Source organism: Vombatus ursinus, unplaced genomic scaffold, assembly GCF_900497805.2.
Source record: "Vombatus ursinus unplaced genomic scaffold, bare-nosed wombat genome assembly UNPS02014172.1, whole genome shotgun sequence".
In the NCBI taxonomy this organism is placed as follows: Eukaryota; Metazoa; Chordata; class Mammalia; order Diprotodontia; family Vombatidae; genus Vombatus; species Vombatus ursinus.
Window position 1 is genome coordinate 233107 of NW_020953950.1, and position 18029 is coordinate 251135.

The 18029-nt window shown below is 43.3% G+C and overlaps 1 protein-coding gene across 4 annotated transcripts in view; it reads right to left on the reverse strand.

Annotated features, from left to right (window-relative positions):
• Positions 1 to 829: 829 nt before the first annotated feature.
• Positions 830 to 18029, reverse strand: part of FBLIM1 (filamin binding LIM protein 1) — a 53488-nt gene continuing 36288 nt past the window's right edge. For 3 of the 4 annotated variants that reach the window (XM_027859784.1, XM_027859782.1, XM_027859785.1), the window contains exons 6-9: positions 17222 to 17391; positions 14353 to 14531; positions 5343 to 5460; positions 830 to 1699 (exon numbers count right to left, since the gene is read on the reverse strand). In XM_027859784.1, the coding sequence (XP_027715585.1) occupies positions 1586 to 1699; positions 5343 to 5460; positions 14353 to 14531; positions 17222 to 17391 (581 nt within the window). In that variant the 3' untranslated portion in view covers positions 830 to 1585. Of the gene's footprint in view, positions 1700 to 5342; positions 5461 to 14036; positions 14181 to 14352; positions 14532 to 17221; positions 17392 to 18029 lie in introns of those variants that run through there. The other variant, XR_003568921.1, reaches the window with a different exon arrangement.

Sequence of the window (18029 nt, forward strand, 5' to 3'; positions counted from 1 at the left end):
CATAAGGTCTGAGGGTCAGGCTAGAGCTTAGATAGCCTGGGTCCTTCAGGAATCTCTCAGAGGAGCGTGAGGAATGGAAGGGGTTGAGAAAAAGATCCACAAGTCTGGAGGAAGCAGGAGGGGAATCACGGGCAGCACCCTACCCCCAGCCTTTCCCCTAGGACACCCCTGGCAGTCGACCTGCCCCCCTCACCTGCCCCAAGGGGCTGGCTTGTGGGGAGAGCAGGGGAATGTCGGCTCTCTCTGCCTTGGGGGCTCCACGTTGAGAGGGGGACTTGCCCACCTGCAATTACCTGTGAAGAGCTCAAGGTCTTCTGGCTTTCCTGGCTCCTTCTCTTTTCTGCCTTGTGGTATCTGGCAAGGATGAGGGGGCTTCCCCAGGGGAAAGCACGATATTGCTCAGGCTATCCAGCCATGACAGCACAAAACACCAGGGGCTTTCAGAGTCATGAGATCATGGGCTATTGCTTCCAGTCGACATTCTTATTTTGTACATGAAGAAAGTGGGCACTAGACAAGCAAAAGGCTTGTCCAAGCTAACACAGCAAGTTAAACAGCAAAAGCAAAATTCAACCCAAGTCTCCTGACTCCCAGACTTTTTCCTCTGTGCCCCTAATAAATTTTCTTTTCCTTCCTTCCCTCCTCCCTCTGTCCCTTCCTCTTTCCTTCATTCCTTTTTTCCTTCCTTTCTCTTTCCCTCTCTCCTTCTCTTCCTTCCTTCCTCTTTTCTTTCCTTCCTTTCTCTTTCTGTGCCCTCCCTCCCTCCTTCCTTTCTTTTCCCCCCTTCCCTCCCTCCCTCCCTTCCTTCTTTCCTTTCTCTTTCCCTCCCTCCCTTCTTTCCTTCCTCCCTCTCTCCTTCCCTCCTTCCCTTCTTCTCTTCCTTCCTTCCATAATTGATTGGGGCAACCAAGCTCTCATGGAGAAGCTATCCCTCACTCCAGGGTGGGAAGGAGAGGAGGGAGGCATAGAACAAAAATCTGCAGGGGATGTGAATACATGGTCCTCCTCATGCCTTGAGCAGCATCACCCTGGAGGAAGAGGGAAGTTCTTTCTTTTTAGATCCAGGAGGGATTTTAGATAGAATTTTGTCCAAACCCTTCATTTGACAGACGAGGACGCTAAGGGCCAGAGAGATGAAGGGATTTGTCCATAGTCACATAGCTAAATGCCAGAGCTGGAGTTTGACCCCAGGTCCCTGATCTCCAAGTCCAGGATTCTTCCAATTAGATTGTGAGTCCTCAAGGGCAGGACCTGTCTTTTGCCTCTCTTTGTATCCCCAGTGCTTAGCACAGTTCCTGGCATAGCAGGCACTTAACACATTTTTATTGATGATTCACTGATACCGTGCTGCTTTTTCTCAAGCTGGAGACAAAAGTTGAAGAGCAGAGGGGAGTTCCCATCACTCTCTTCAGATATCTCTGGTATTGCCGCAGGCGGGCATCTCCCAGGGGCTTAAGATAGCTTCTTCAACAGTAGGTGAAGAAGGGAAACTGAGGTTATCAAAGACATAGGAAGGGCTGCCGGGCAGGAGCCATCACAAATGCTCATTTCTCTGAGACTGGGGCCAGGTGCCCACATAGCACCTTTAGCAACATCCTGCCGCACTGCGCTTGACGTGGCATGGTTTGCAGAAGAGACGATCATTTAGTGGGTAGCAGCCTTGGTCTGTGGGCTCAACAGACAGTGGGATCCTGCAGTCCTGAAAGAGAGAAGGATTCCAGCTAAGGTACCAGCCAAACCTGGGAAAGCCTTCCAATAACAACTCTACAAAGCATCAGTGTAGTTACCGACTCCATGCAAGGTTCTGGGCTAGATGCTGGGGATATACACACATGAAAAAGGCAGGGGCTGCCCTCAAGAAGCTTATACTTACTAGATGATAACAGCACATCTTCCTGAGAGGCATTAAGGTTAACAGAGTGCTTTCTTCCCAACAGTTGGATTCGATGTACAAGGTATTATTACCCTCATTTTGTAGACAAGGACATTAAAGCTCAGAGGTAGAGAGTTGACTTGCTTAGTTAGTGAGTATCAGAAGCAGGATTTGAACCCAAGTCTCCAGAACCAGTGGTGTTTCAAGCATCCCTTCCCATTTCCTATTTGTCACTAACGTTTATTAGCTATGAGACCTTTGGCAAATTATTTCACCTCTCTGGGCCCCAGTTTCCCCTTCAGTAAAATGAAGAGATTAAACACAATGATCTCCAAGGTCCATTCTATAAACCTTCTTCCCTCACTCCCAAATTAATATATATTCAACCAGTGGTATACTGGTAAATGTTTAATAATTGACTCTCTGGAAAAAAAAAAACATGCCTAGGAAACACTTTTAAATTTAATCTGAGTTATTAACATTTTCCATATCACTTTCTTAAGAATAGAAGATAACAAAACAATAACCCTAAGCCATGATTTCTAGTATTTCCTGATTGAACATGTAGCTTTCATCAGCGAGCACATTAGTCAGATTTGTTTGCAAATCACTGTGGCTTTCTAAGCCTGTTTCCACATCTGTAAACTGGAGATTTTAAGACTCACACCATGAACCTCATAGAATCATTCTTGTAGAGACAGAAGGGACCTTAGGGTCCTCTGGTTTAACTCCTTATTTTACTAGATCCCAGAAAGCCTTGCCCAAGATCACACACAGACTTAGTGGTCTCCATGAGTTGTTGAAGCTGGGGAAAATTTATTAATAGGATTTAAAGCTGGTCAGGACATTAGAGGCCATCTAATCCAATCCTCTGATTTTACAGAGAAGGAAATTAAGGACCATAAAGACTGAGTCACTTGGGTAATATGCTGGAGGTTGGCTCCTGCAGGTTTTCCTAGAGATGATTGTTAAATTTTCAGTGTGAACATTTACACCTAAGAAATGGGCAAATGCTACAAATCAGGGCTCCATTTGTTGATTGTCTAGACTTAAGAAAGTGTTTGGGGGAAATGTTAATAATGGAGATTACATGTTATGCCGGTTGATAAAAGCCATTTACCAGCACGCCACCATAATGCTACACAGGTAGCTAATGGCAGAGGTACCCAGGTCCTCAGACTCCAAATCCATTGCCCTGTCTTTTGTACTACCTTCAAATCATCGTGATGCAAACTCTAAAGTGCTTTAGAAATGAGAATCACCATTATAGCAATGAACTTTTATTAGTGTCCCATTCCTGGTTAGTTAGAGCACCCTCTTGTGTTCCCACAGTGTAATATCATTTTGGGTCTTAAGGATACAATACCACTTGGAATCACGACTCAATTCAATCCAACAAGCATTTATTAAGACACAGAACTTATAGTCAGAAGCCCAGAGTTCAAAGCCCAGCTCTACCAAAGGCATAAAACTAGTCATTCTGGCCCCTGGGGCAAGCACAGTGTACACTCAAATCAACTTTAGACCCCAGGGTCTAAATTTCTTCAACTATGGGCAAAGCTCCTAGTTACAGCTCTGAGCTAGGCTTCTGGGACAAATCTCTCTTTTCCTTATTTGTGAAATGAGGGATATCAGCTAAGTGACCTCTGAGATACCTTCCTGATCTAAAACATCTGGCCCCTAGTAATAGGAATTTCACTACATTACAAGGCAGTACATTTTGCTTTCAATCTAGTTTTTAGGAAGCCCTTCCTTCTGCTTTTCTTTTCTTTTTTTTTTAATTTTTTTTCCTGCTTTTCTTCTTCACAGTTACTTCAAAGACTACACTGAGGAGCAAACCCAGGGCTCCAGAATTACCCTGATTGTGTTAGCTTTGAAAAAGAGAGAAATTCTGCAACCACATAGACTGGTTCATCCCATCCCAGCCCCAGCCAGCATCCTTGCAAATACAGGTGACTGATCAGAGAGGTTCTAAGTAAGAGTGTTGACCTGTCCCTGCTAGAGGAGAGAGAATCCAAAACTCGAGAATGTTACCTGCCCATCCATGACTGTCCCAGCCCATAGGGTGACCTAACATTAGCCTCTCCAGAGACAGCATACACAACTAGTTGGGGTTCACCATTTCACAAGGGCGTGCTCTTGTAGAGTAGAGGAGGATGTGACACTGTGGATACCCACTACTGGGGAGCCCACTAAAACCTTACATTCAATAAACATTAATTCCACGTTCATTAGCTCTAGTTACTTGGTATACAAAGACAAAAACAAAACAGTTCTTGTCCACAAGCACCTTACATTCTTACTGGGGAGTTGTCTTGCTCCAGTAGACTGTAATACTTCTAGCCTTCCCCCAAATGCCTCAAGCCTTTGCTCCTGCTGTTTTCCTTGCCAGCCACACTCTCCTTTTTCCTCTTGGCCTGCTGAATTGCTACCCATCCTTTAATGGCCAAATCAAAGCCCACTTTCTTCAGGAAGCCTTCTCTAATCCCTCTCCCCTATAACAATATTGCCCCCAGGCCCTCACATGGCATTAAAAAAAACCCCACATTCTAATGTACCCAGATGTAATATTATGTGTATATATGTATATATAATATATATCTTGTTTGTATATATGCACATATATTATATAAATGTTGTTTTTCAGTCGTATCTGACTTTCCGTGACCCCATTTTGGGATTTTATTGACAAAGATACTGGAGTGATTTGCCATTTCCTTTTTCACCTCATTTTTGCTGATGATGAAACTGAGGCAAACAGGGTTAAATGACTTGCCCAGTGCCATACAGCTAGTAAGTGTCTGAGGCTGGATTTGAACTTCTGAACTCATGAAAATGAGTCTTTCTGATTCCAAGCCCAGTGCTCTATCCACTCCTCCACTATATATGGTGTGTGCCTATATACACACCTACATATATACACACACAAACACACATATGTGTATGTATATACACAATATATACACATATGTGTATAGACACATGCACATATACACATATGTACACAGATATATATGAAAATATTTAGCTAGTGAGAGCACATAATGCCTCACACAGAGTAGCCACTTAAGAAATGGCTCTTGAGTAGAATTATAATGATCTCTGCTTGTATCTTATCTCCTTACTAGATTGGGAGCCCAAGGAAGACAACACATGTGATACAGTAGAATGGTAACTTTGTAGTCTCAGGACCTGGGTTCAAATCCTAATTCTGGCATTTATTTCCTGGACAACAGGGAGTCAAATTTCCCTCTCTGGAACCTTGAGGTCCTTCCTATGTAAATGGAGCAGCTTTGGACTGCTAAAGTCCCCTCCGTGTCTAAATGTGCAATTCTAAGGCAGAGACCACCCAATAACCCCAACTTCCTGCCTTTCCTGGGCACCTGCCAGGAGCACTTAATGAATAATGAATGGAGGAACGGGCAACCTTATTTTCATACCCTGTAGGTTTCAGAGCTCTCATACCTACCTCACACCTGTAGCAATTTTCATGGAAATTCCGTCCCATGCATTCAATTTTGAATGCATCCTTCCCGTCTCTGGGGATGATTGGCTTCTCACAAATGCTGCATACAGGGGCAAATTTCCTGGTGGAAGAAAGGAAAGGAAATAGGCAATCACCTCAATTAGCATTTGGAATTCATAGACTGATTACACTCTGCCTGCATGTGGTTGTCTCTGGGGATGCTTGTGGAATTCTGACCACTGACATCTCTGTTTTCCCTCGCTGGAGCTGATGAGGGGAGAGAACTGGGTAATCAGCTGTAGCTTCTCAGGGTATCATTTCCTGGAGATGAGGAAATGGCTGGAGGGCCATTTGCCTTGAAGGAAGCAGAGGAGAAATATTATGTGTTCTAGAGTCACAATGAAGTTGGGACAAAGAAAATCAGGAGTAGGCCATGTGGGCAGCTGCTTAGGGCACAATACAAACTAGAGGGGCCACAAGAGTCAATTCTCCCCCTTCTATAAGCATTATCATTTTGGTAAATAAATAATAAAAATTATTTTCATTTTTTAAAATTCCGATTTTAACACCCCCCCCAAGACAACTATTTTCATTGTTACAAAAATGGACCATAAAGAGGATTGTATATGAAACTGAATTTCTATTCTATACTGCTTACTTTAGAGGGGAAAAAAAAGAAAATGATAAATTCTATATATTACTTTTAAAATTGTCTGACTTATTTTTATTTCCTTCTGTGTATTTTTAATAGTTAGCATTTATATATTGCTTTAAGGTTTACAAAGCGCTTTACAAACAAACAAACCCGGGAAGTGCTATTATGAGCTCCATTTAACAGGTGAGTTAATTCATGCAGAGAGTAAATCAAACAGATAGTAAGTATCCCAGTACAAATTTGAACTCTGGTCTTTCTAACACCAGGTCCAGTGCTCAATCCACTGCGCCCCCTAGTGGTCTGATTCAACAGCCTTCTTTTAATTAATGGCATCAGTATTGCTAGTTCATCTTGCCAATACCACAACATGACCTCCCCTCTCCCACTTAAAAACAGAGCTATAAAATCAACAAGGGAAAATGTTAAATGTGACCTTTTAAACTACATATATTTTAAATGCCAGAAAATGTTGTTCTTCATTGGACAAAGGGATGTCCTTTGTGCCCATAGTCGAATTGCTTCTCCCTGATGAGTGGTGGTTTCCTTAGTCTATGGTCAGTCAGTATATTTTTATTAAATGTTTACTGTATGCCAGGCACAGTGCTAAACTCTGAGGATACAAAAAGAGGCAAAAAACAGTTTCTGCTCTCAAGGAGCTCACCATCTAAGTGGGGAGACAACAAACAAATATATACAAATAAAATATATGCAGGATAAATAGGAAATAATTAAGAGAGGGAGAGCAGTAGAATTTTTTATTATTCAGTCTTTTTGGACTCTTCATGACCACATTTGGGGTTTTCTGGAATGATTTGCCATTTCTTTCTCCAGCTCTTTTTTTTTTTTTGGTGAGGCAATCTGGGTTAAGTGACTTGCCCAAGGTCACACAACTAGTAAGTGTTTGGTCTGAGGCCGGATTTGAACTCAGGTCCTCCTGACTTCAGGGCCGGTGCTCTATTCACTGGGCCATCTAGCTGCCCCTTTCCAGCTCATTTTACAGATGAGGAAACTGAGGCAAATAGGGTGAAATGAATTGACCAGGATCACACAACTAGTAAGTGTCTGAGGTCGGATTTGAACTCAGGAAGATGAGCCTTCCTGACTCCAGGCCCAGTGTTCTATCCACTTGGCCACCTTAGCTGCCCCATTAGAATTAAGAGATTGGGAATAACTTTCAGTAGAAGATGGGATTTTAGTTGGGATTTAAAAGAAGTCAAGCTTATATGAACTGATGCAAAGTGAAGTGAGCAGAAGAACATTGTACACAGTAACAGCAATATTGTAACAATGATGAACTGTGAAAGACTTTGCTATTCTGATCAATACAATGATGCAAAAAAAATTCCAAAAGGACTCATGATGAAAAATCCTACCCACTTCCAGAGAGAGAACTGATGAACTCTGAGTGCAGATTGAAGCGTAGTTTTTTCACTGTCTTTATTTTTCTTCCCCCTCCCTTTTTTTTTGCAACATGGCTAATATGGAAATATATTTTGCATGATTTCACATGTGTAATTGATATATAGCTAGCCTTCTAAAGGGTGGGGGAGGACTGAAGGGAGAAAATTTGGAACTCAAAATCTTATTAAAATGAATGTTAAAATAAATGAATAATGAATTTATTTTAAAAAAGGAAGTCAGGGAGGTCAGGAGTCAGGGCTGAAGAGAGACAGCATTCCAGGCATGGGGGAAAACCAGAGAAAATACCCAGAGCTAAGAGATGGAATGTCTTTGTGAAATAGCCAGGAAGCCAGTGTCACTGGATGGAAGAGTACTTATTGGGGAGTAAGGTATAAGAAGACTGGAAAGGTAGGAGGAGGCTGGGTCAGAAAGGGTTTTGAATGCCAGATAGCATTTTGTATCTGCTCCTGGAGGTGATAGGCAGCTACTGGAGTTTACTGAGTAGGGGGGTAACATGATTGAACCTACCTTTCAGGAAAATCACTTTAGTGTCTGAATGGAGGATGGACTGGAGTAGGGAGAGACTTTTTTCTTTTCAATAATATTTTATTTCCCTCCCCCCATTACATGTAAAAACAATTTTTAACATTAAAAAAAAATTTGAGTTCCAAATTCTCCCCCTCCCTGAGAGGGCAAGAAATTGGATATAGATTATACATGTGCAATCATGCAAAACATATTTCCATATTAGTCATGTTGTGAAAAAAAAATACAAATAAAAAAAAAACCCCACAGAAAAATAAAGTGAAAAAGAGTATGCTTCGATCTGCATTCAGACTCTAAACTGTGTCTTCTTCACTTTCTTTTATTTTTCACTTTCTTTTATACTGTGTACAATGATCTCTTGGTTCTGTTCATTTCATTCTGTATCAGTTCATTTAAGCCCTTCTAGGTTTTTTTCTGAAACTATCCTGCACATCATTTCTTATAGCACAATAATATTCTATTACAATCATATACCACAACTTGTTCAACTATTCCCCAATTAATTGGCATTTCCTCAATTTCCAATTCTTTGCTGCCACAAAAAGAGCTGCTATAAATATTTTTGTACAAATAGATCCTTTTCCCTTTTAAAAAAGTCTCTTTGGGGTATAGACTTAGTAATGGTATTGGTGGTTCAAAGGGTATGTGCAGTTTTATAGCCTTTTGGGCATAATTCCATAGTTCCACGCTCTCCAGAATGGTTGGATCAGTTCACAACTCAACCAACAATGCATTAGTGTCCCAATTTTCCCACATCCCTCCAACATATTAGCTGATCTGATGGGTGTAAGGGAGTAGAGGGGAAAGACTTGAGGCAGGCAGACCCACCAGCGGCTGTTGCATTAATCCAGGGGTGAGGTGATAAGGACCTGCCCCAGAGTGGTAATAGTGTCAGAGGAGAGAAAGGGGCATATTTGAGGGATGTTACAAAGGTGAAATCAATAGGCCTTGGCAACAGATTGGATATGGTTGGGGGGGAGGGGAGAGGGTGAAAGAGCAAAAAATACAGAATGACTCCTAGGTTATGAGCCTGAGGGACTGGGAGGATGGTGATGCCCTCTATAGTAACAGGGAAGGTAGGTGTGTGGGATAGTGAAGGGAGAAAGATAATAAGTCCAGTTTTGGACATAGTGAGTTTAAGATGTCTACTGGGCATCCAGTCTGAGATGTCTAAAAGGCAGTTGGAGATGCCAGACTGGAGGGCAGCAGAGAGACTGGGGCAGGACAGGTAGATTTGAGAATCATCAACATAGAGCTGGTAATTAAATCCATGGGAGCTGATGATATAGCCAAGTAAAGTTGGGTGGTTGTTGTCCTTCATTTTCAAGAGGACCAAAATGACATCACTATATTAGAGTCAAGTTACAATGCATCCGACCGTGGCTGATCAGACCAATATGAGCTTGGAATGCTCTACCACAGGTCAAGCACAAAGATTCTCTAAATGAAGTAGAATAGAGAGAGAAGAGAAGAGGGTCCAGGACAGAACTCTGAGGGACACTATGACTACAGAGTGTGATCTGGAAGAAGATCCAATAAAGGAGACTGAGAAGAACCAGTGAAATAGGCAGGAGGAGAACCAGGAGAGAGGGGTAGCCTGAAAAGCTAGAGAGAAGAGAGTATCAGGGAAGAGAGTGGGATCCACAGTGTCGAAGGCCACAGAGGTCAAGGAGAACGAGGATGGAGAAAAGGCCATTGGAGTTGGCAATGAAGAGATCACTGGTAACTTTGGAGAGAGCAGTGTGGGTGGAATAAGGAGGGGCCTTCCTCTGAATCTCTTGACATGGTGTCAATACTGGCTCAGAATGCAGATATCCCACTGGTCATCCATCCTATTAACTACACACCTGGCCTATCTCTTCTAGTTACGTATCTAGCTGATTCTATTAGAGGACAGCATAAGACAGTAGAAAGAATACTGGCTTTGGGATCAGAAGACCTGGGTTCAAACCATACCTCTGATGCTTAGTATCTGTATGACTTTGAGTAAATCACGTTGTGGTCTCCCTGGGCCTCAGTTTTCTTATTTGTAAAATAAAGGTTTGGATAAGATGGCCTCTGAGATACTTTCTAAATCCATAATCTTCAACAGAATTTCTTCTGGACATATCTTTGTTGGTAATGTGATACAGCCCACACATGCCCACCTTTCACCTCTCCATTACTTTTTTGAGTAACCCACAATTCTTCAGATTGTGGCATTCCATGACTTGTGGCTATAGCGTATCACCAGGAGGAGAGTGATGGACTTCTCTTTCTTTCTTTTTTTTTTGATTAGGCGATGGGGTTAAGTGAATTGCCCAGGGTCACACAGCTAGTGTTATGTGTCTGAGGTCAAATTTGAACTCAGGTCCTCCTGAATCCAGGGCCGTTGCTCTATCTACTGCACCACCTAGCTGCCCCAGTGGACATCTCTTTCATAAAGAAATTTGGGGCATCATTAAAAGTACTGCATGATTTTTCCAGACACAAGCCTGTACAAATATTATCCCCATTTTACAGAGGAGAAAACTGAGGCTCAGAGAAGAAAAGTAATTTGAATACAGTCACATGGCTAGTTAATAGCCATCAACACTGTTCTCAGCCTCAGCCCTGTTCAGTTCTTCTCCCTGCCTCCTATTAGGGCACCAACCTTTCATTACTCTGATAGGTAAATCACATTGTAGATCTGGAAAGGACCTGGCTTCCTGACTGTGGAGCCCAGTGACCTCAGAACCAAAGACCTCTGAACCCTCAGAACCTCAGGCCTCCCTGAGAGGAACGGGGAACTACTGGGACCCTGGAGACTTGGGATCATAAGACTTGAGAATGAGTGAATGAATGAGCATTTATTAAGTGCCTACTGTAAGCAAAGTACTGAGGACACAAAAAGACTTTTTGGTCTCAAGGAGATCACATTCTACATAAAAGAAGTTTCAGTTCCAAATCAGAAGGATGAGCCTCATGGTCCTCAGGGACCTTAGAAATCATTTAGTCCTGGGCTCTTAACCTGGGTTTCATAAACTTGGTTTTTTATATATTTTGGTATCCATTTTTCAATATGGGTGGTTTCCTTTGTAATGTTACGTATTTTATTTTATTCTTTTAAAAACACAACTCTGAGAAAGGGTCCACAAGCTTCACCAGACAGACAAAGGTGCCCAGGACACTCAAAAAGGCTAGGAACCTCTGATCTGGCCCAACCTCCTCATATTACAGATGAGAAAACTGAAGGCCTGGACAGTGTTCCATGCTCAAGACCAGAAGAATCAAACTGGTGGGCGGCAGGCCACAGGAGGCCCACAAAATTCCCTAACAAGGCCAGGACTAGATTAAAATGTAATTGGGAAATGTTTAACAAAATAAAAATACACAGGACATAGATGATGTTAACTTGTGGTTTTCTAAATCACTATGCAGCCTGCAGGAATGAGTTTCTATTTCAGTTTGATACCACTGTCTAGACCTTTCCCATAGAGGTATTTCTTCCTACCAAAACTTATCTCAATCAATCATCAAGAAATATTTATTAAGCACCTACTATGTGCCAGGTACTATGTTAAGTGCTATACCTCATTCCCTCTCCACTGAAGTAAAAACAATGGTTTTAATCAGGTGAACTAAGGAAGGTCCTTCTCAGGCTTTTGCTGTCTCTATATCCATAGCATTCCTCCTAACCATGGGTATCCCCCAAAGTTCTACTCGGGGCCCTCTTTTTCTCCCCCTAATCCCTCTCACTTTGTAACCCCTAACACAATGTATGATTCCCAGATCTATGTATCTAGCCCTAGCATCCATCCAGAGCTCCAATTCTGTATCACCAACTGCTTCTTGGACATCTTGATGTCCCCAACATGTCCCAAATGGAACTCATTATCTTTTTCCCAAACCCTTTCCACGCTTCCCTATTACTCTCAAGGGCTCCGAGTCACCTAGGCTTACAACTCTGTTGTCATCTTGTCTCTTTCCTTTTACTCATCCCATTCTGTCAAATCTCATCACATCTACTTTCCCAACAAACATATATACACCCCCTCCTTCTCTCCTCTGACACGGCCAACACTTTGGTGTGGGCCCTCATCATCTCACACTTGGACCACTGCAATAGCTGCTGGGAGGTCTGCCTGCCTTGAGTCTCTCTCCACTCCAACTCATCCTCCATTTATCTGCCGAAGTGATTTTCATAAGGCACTGATCTGACGACATTTCCCCAACTCCCAGTGAACTCCAGTGGCTCTCTTATTATTTCCAGGATCAAATATAAAATACTGTTTGGCATTTAAAGTTCATCATAACCTGGCCCCCTCCTACCTCTCCAGTCTTCTCGCACCTTCCTTTCTTCCAGGTACTCTCCAATCCCATTGCCCTGGCCTCCTTAATCACATGACACTCCATCCCCCTTCTCCATTCTCATCTCTGACTGAGAATCTCTGAGAAGCTTCCTTTAAGACTCAGCTCAAAGGCCACTTTCTTCAGAAGGCTTTTCTCAGTGCCCCCAGCTGTTAGTGGCTTCCCCTATGAGATTGCCAATCATCTACTCCATATATCCTTAGGACCTACTAGTTATTTTCACGTTGTCTCCCTTATTTGAATGTGAGCCCCTTGAGGACAGGGGCCATTTTTGCCTTTCTTTATTAGCCTGGTTATTAACACAGTATCTGATATGTCCAGTTATTCAGTCATTTTTCAGTTATGTCTGACTCTTTGTGACCCCATTTGGGGTTTTCTTGGCAAAGATACTGGAGTGGTTTGCCATTTCCTTCTCCAGCTCATTTTATAGAGGAGAAAACTGAGGCAAACATACTTGCCTAGGGTTACAGAGCTAATAAGTGTCTGAAGCCAGATTTTAACTCATGAAAATGAGTCTTCTTGATCCTAAGCTCAGTGCTCTATGCACTATGGCACCACCCAGCGTAGCTAATTAACTAATTAATTAATTAACAGCACTTGGCACAGTACCTGGCTCATAGTAGGTGCTTCATCAATGTTGATTGATTGATGTGACTGTTGACTAGTACAATGGGAGGAGCCCTGAATTTCTCAGCTCTGATCCTGATTCAGCTAACTTCCCAATAGTTAAAAGCCAGATTTTTCCATATCCTAACTCTGCTGGTCACCTCTGGTCCCAAATAATTTTTGCTGGCTCCCTTAAGCAACCCTCCCCCTTCTCTGACCTCTTGATTTTCCCTCCTACACTTAGTTGTGCACTGTTGGGGAAATTACTGGGCCTCACTTTATTATTCTGTAAAATGAAAAAGTCAGACTAGGTGATCTCTAAGGTTCTGTCTTTGCCATTCGGACTCAGAATCAGCAGAAAGAGCAGTGGATTTGGGGCCGGATGACCTAGGTTAGAATCTTGGCTCAGATGTTTATAATCTGGGCAAGCTAAGTTCTCTGGGCCTCAGTTCTTTGTGATGATGATCCTGTGAGTCAGGTAACAACAGGAGGCTTCAGCCGGGGTCAAACTATATGTATCTCCAGAATCCCCTTAAGGAAGGTACAAACGCTAGGCTGGGAGACCAAGAGAGTATTCAACGTGGGGCAGCACTGAGGGAAAGGTGGTGAAGACAAGAAAGGTGAGCTCTTGACTAATAGCCCCAATTCCATCTGACTTCTGGTTAGAACCCCATCCTAGTTAGAGAGGGTGGCCGTTGATTGGGGAATTGCTTATCAAGTTGTGGTACAAGAATGGAAAGAAATACTATTACTATGTTAAAAAAAAAATAAAAACAAACCACAGTACATGTGAGGAATACAGAGGAGCTTGGGGAGGCTGACGCAAAATGAAGTCAGCAGAACCAGGGGGAAAAATGAACATGATGATTACAACGATGTAAATGAAAAGCACAACAGAAGGAAATTGAATGTTGTCAGAAATACACAGCCAATGCTCCTGTGCTAATCAACAGTAGGAATGGGTTGTGAGGTGCTGGGTGAGATAGGGAGACCCAATCTTTAAAAACATATTCATAATAAATTTTTTTAACTTAAGAAAAAATGATCTCACATGGTGAGATGAAGGGAAAACAGAGATAGCCCTAGGGCTCTACTGGTATTCAGCAGAAATCAAAGAAGGTTCCAAAGAACATTGGGAGGGGCCCCTATGGGAAACTTACGGGAAGACACGGGCAAGAGTCATCCCGGATGGGCAGGTGAGGATAGGCTGTGATCTCTGCCCCAGGAGAAAACTTCTAAATCAGTGAGATCATGAATTCATTTGAGTGTTTGTATAGCTTCCTTTCCACGTTCCTTGTTTTGTCCTGGGAGACCAGTGGAATGACAGTCCTTCAAATACTTGAAGCCAGTGGCCATGCCGTCTCCCTCCCTGCCTCCCCATGCCCCCCACCCCAGCTTCTGTTCTATGGTTCCATCCATTTTTTTCTCATTCTAGTGGGCCTCCTCCCACCACCCCAGCTCCCAATGGAACTGTACCTGTAGAAGTCATCCAAACAGTAGACTTCTTTCTGCTCATCCAAGGCAAAGCTCTCATCCCCAATGCGCCTGGAGCACACCACGCAGGTGAAGCAGTCTGGGTGAAAGGTCTGGCCCAGAGCTCGGATGACATGATCTAGGACCACAGCCTGGCACCGGCCACACTTCTCTAGAGTGTTCTGGGGGAAGAGGGCCATAGCTGAAGAAGGGGCTGCCCACTGGGGGCTGCCCCTGAAAAGACAGAAAGCAGGAGAAGAGAACTCTGGACATCATTAGATTTAGAATTGTAAGGGACTTTGACTGATCCTATCATTTTACAGATATAGAAACTGAGATCCAGAAAAAGACCCAGGCTCTATGACTACAAATACTGTCCTCTTTCTACCATGCTACTATCTTGGGCTTAACCTTGGGGACTCTCTGGATGCTGAAAAGGAGGGGTGAGATTATTACAAAATTTTATTTTCTACAAAAAAGACAAATATCATAATAATAGCTTACATTTATATAGTTAGTACTTTAAGATTTACAAGGCACTTTTTTTTTAATCAGCAAAAATCTGCCTTTTCACTTTTCCACCCAATCCCTGCCCCCCTGCCCCCACTTGAGAACTAAAGAAAAACAAACCCCATTGCAATTACAAACATGTATAGTCAATCCAAACAAATTTCCACATTGAGCTTGCCTAGAAAAAACATAACATTGTGCATTCTGAGTCTATCAGGAGGTAAGTAGCATGTTTTATCATTAGTTCTCTGGAATTGCGGTGGGTTATTATATTGATCCTAAGTCTTCCTAAGTCTTTCAGAGTTGTTTGCCTTTACTATATTGCTGTTGTCCAAGCTGTGCTCCTGGTTCTGCTCATTTCACCCTGCATCCATTTATACAAGTCTTCCCAGGTTTCTCTGAAACCCTCCCCTTCATTATTCCTTCACAGAACAATATTATTCCATCATATTTATAAACCATAACTTCTTCAGCCATTTCCCAACTGATAGGCACCCTCTCAAATTCCCATTCTTTGCTGCCTCAAAAGAGCTGTAAATACATTTTGTGCATTCTTAGTTTGTTTTGCTTAGGACTAATCCCTCCCTTGGTCTACCCTCCCTCTGATTCCCCTCCCCATTTTTTCCCTTTCCCTCTTATTTTTCTGTGGAATGAAATGTTTCTGAATGAAATGTATTACCCAACCGTGTATGTGTGTGTGTGTGTGTGTGTGTATGTGTGGTATGTGTGATGTGTGTGATTGTGTGTATGTGTGTGAGTGTGTGCATGTGTGATTGTGCAAGCGTATGTGTGTGATTGTATGTATGTGTGTGTATAGTTCTGTGAATGTGTGTGTATGTATATGTGTGTGAGTGTGTGTGAATGTGTGTATATATGTATGTATATGTGTGAGTGTGTGTGATTGTATGTGTATGTGTGTATGTGTGATTGTGCAATTGTGCATGTGTGTATGTATGTGTGTAAGTGTGTGAGTGTGTGTATATTTGTGTGGATGTGTATGTATATGTGTGTGTGTGAATGTGTGATTGTGTGTGTATGTGTGTGAGTGAGTGTATGTATATTTCTGTGAATGTGTGTGTGTGTGTGTGTGTGTGTGTTCTTCCTTCCTTTAACCAGTTCAGCTGAGAGGAAGGATATGTCGGCTGTCCCTCCCATTCTTTCCTCTTTGTATGTGAAGGTATCTACTAGTGCAACATAATTATGAGGTCATTTCCCCTAATCTTTCTTTTCCTTCCCTCTCCCCTGAGTGTCTCCTTCTTCCCCCTCTCTTTCCATTCTTCTCATCAAGCCATTACAGACCACACCCAGGCTTTACAAAGCACTTTACAAATGTCAAATCATTTGTCATAACAACCCTGCAAAGGAGGTGCTATTATTAAATCCATCTTATAGAGGAGGAAACTGAGGCTGAAAGAGGTTAAGTCATTTTCCCATGGTTACATAGCTAGTAAGGGGCTGAGGAAAGATTTGAACTCAGGTCTTCCTGACTACAAATCCAATATGGTATCCACCAAAGTATGGTGGAAGGGACCAAGGGAAAGGACTGAATCTTCTCTGGAGGTTTTAGTGAAGGCAAAGAACCCAAATCGCTCAATCTCTCTCTCTCCTTTCTTTCTCTTTCTTTCTTTCCCTCTCTCTTTCTTTTCTTCTCTCTTCTGTTCTCCCTCTGTTCCCCCTTCCCTTCCTGTCTTTTCTTTCTTTCTCCCTCCCTCTTTCTTCCTCCCTCTTCCTCCCTTCCCTTCATTTCCTCCTTCCTTCCTCCTTTTATTTCTTCCTTCCTTCCTTCCTTCCACTTACTTATTTGATTTTGGCCTTTCTGCTTTTCTAAAGAATCAGAGCTTTTCCAATTGGGATGCTACATGAGCAGCCACCCAATCAAACCCCGAGTGTGCAGCAGGAATCCTTGTCTATAACACCTCTGACAAGTGGTCCTGCAGCCTCTTCTGGAAGGCCTCCAGGTGCAGGGAACACACTTTGGGCCAACACAGACTGAAATTCCTTCGAAATGGGTCTCCTCTCAGGGCTGCTCCAGGCCCTTCCTGGCTCTCCCACCTTGAGCTCCTCTGGAATTGTAACCCCCCCCCCCTCCCTCATTAACCCCCCCCCCCCATCCTCCAGCCTGTCATGGTGCAAGGGCAAGAATGTTGGAATCAAAGCCAAAGGACCTGGGTTGGACTGGCCCCTCCTACTTAACTTCTCTGGACCTCAGTTTCCTCATCTGTAAAATGAGGGGGTGGGATTCTTAGAGTGGCCTTGAAGATGCCTTCCAGTTTTAAATTGATGATCCCATGAGTCCTCTGCGTTTTTTCTCCTTCCTCCTTTCTGCAGCAGCCCTTCCCGAGGGTTGACCAGGGATACTTACTTGATAACAGGACTCACAGAGGGGCCGTCCATCCTTCTGGTAGAAGCGCTGGCCTGCCAATTGTCGGTGGCAGGCCCGGCACGTGAAACACTGGGCGTGGTACTGTCTCTTCATGGCCTCCACAGCCAGCTCTCGGGGGGACACTACCTTGTGGCAGAAGGCACAGATGTCTGTGGGATGGGACAGAGGGAGAGTCAGGAGCCCATCCCGAGTGAACACAAAACCTTTCCCAACTCACCAGAGTACCCTTAATTAAAGAAGATGCAAAGAACCTGGCAATGTTCTGGGTCAAGCAAAAGAAGAATGCTCTCTTTGGAGTGGCGCATTGTGAGTATGAAGAATGCATAACCACTAAGAGAGAACCACTGATGTGGACAGAGAGGACACTGCGTGGTCTAGTAGACAGACCCTTGAGCTCAGTCAGGAGATATGGCTTCTGCTCCTGGCTCTGTTACTAACCACCCTCTGGGATCCTGGGCAAGTCTCCTGCCTGGGCTTCAGTTCCCTCCACTATAAAATGAGGTAGTTGGATTAGACAATAGCTAAGATCTCATCTGGCTCTAGGTCTTGTGAACCTATCTGAAGGCTCAAGACCTTCTTGACTGCAGGTGGCTTTGCTGCAGTTTTCTTAGGGAGAGTGTGTCATATACTTTGTCAGGCTTGAACTACTGGAAAAAGAGACAATACAGAGGAATTATTAAGCTGGAGGGGCCTTAGAACCCAGAAGAGCTGGGAGGGCCCTCAGAACACAGGACATCAGAGCTGGGAGGGCCCTCAGAACACAGGACGTCAGGGCTGGGAGGGCCCT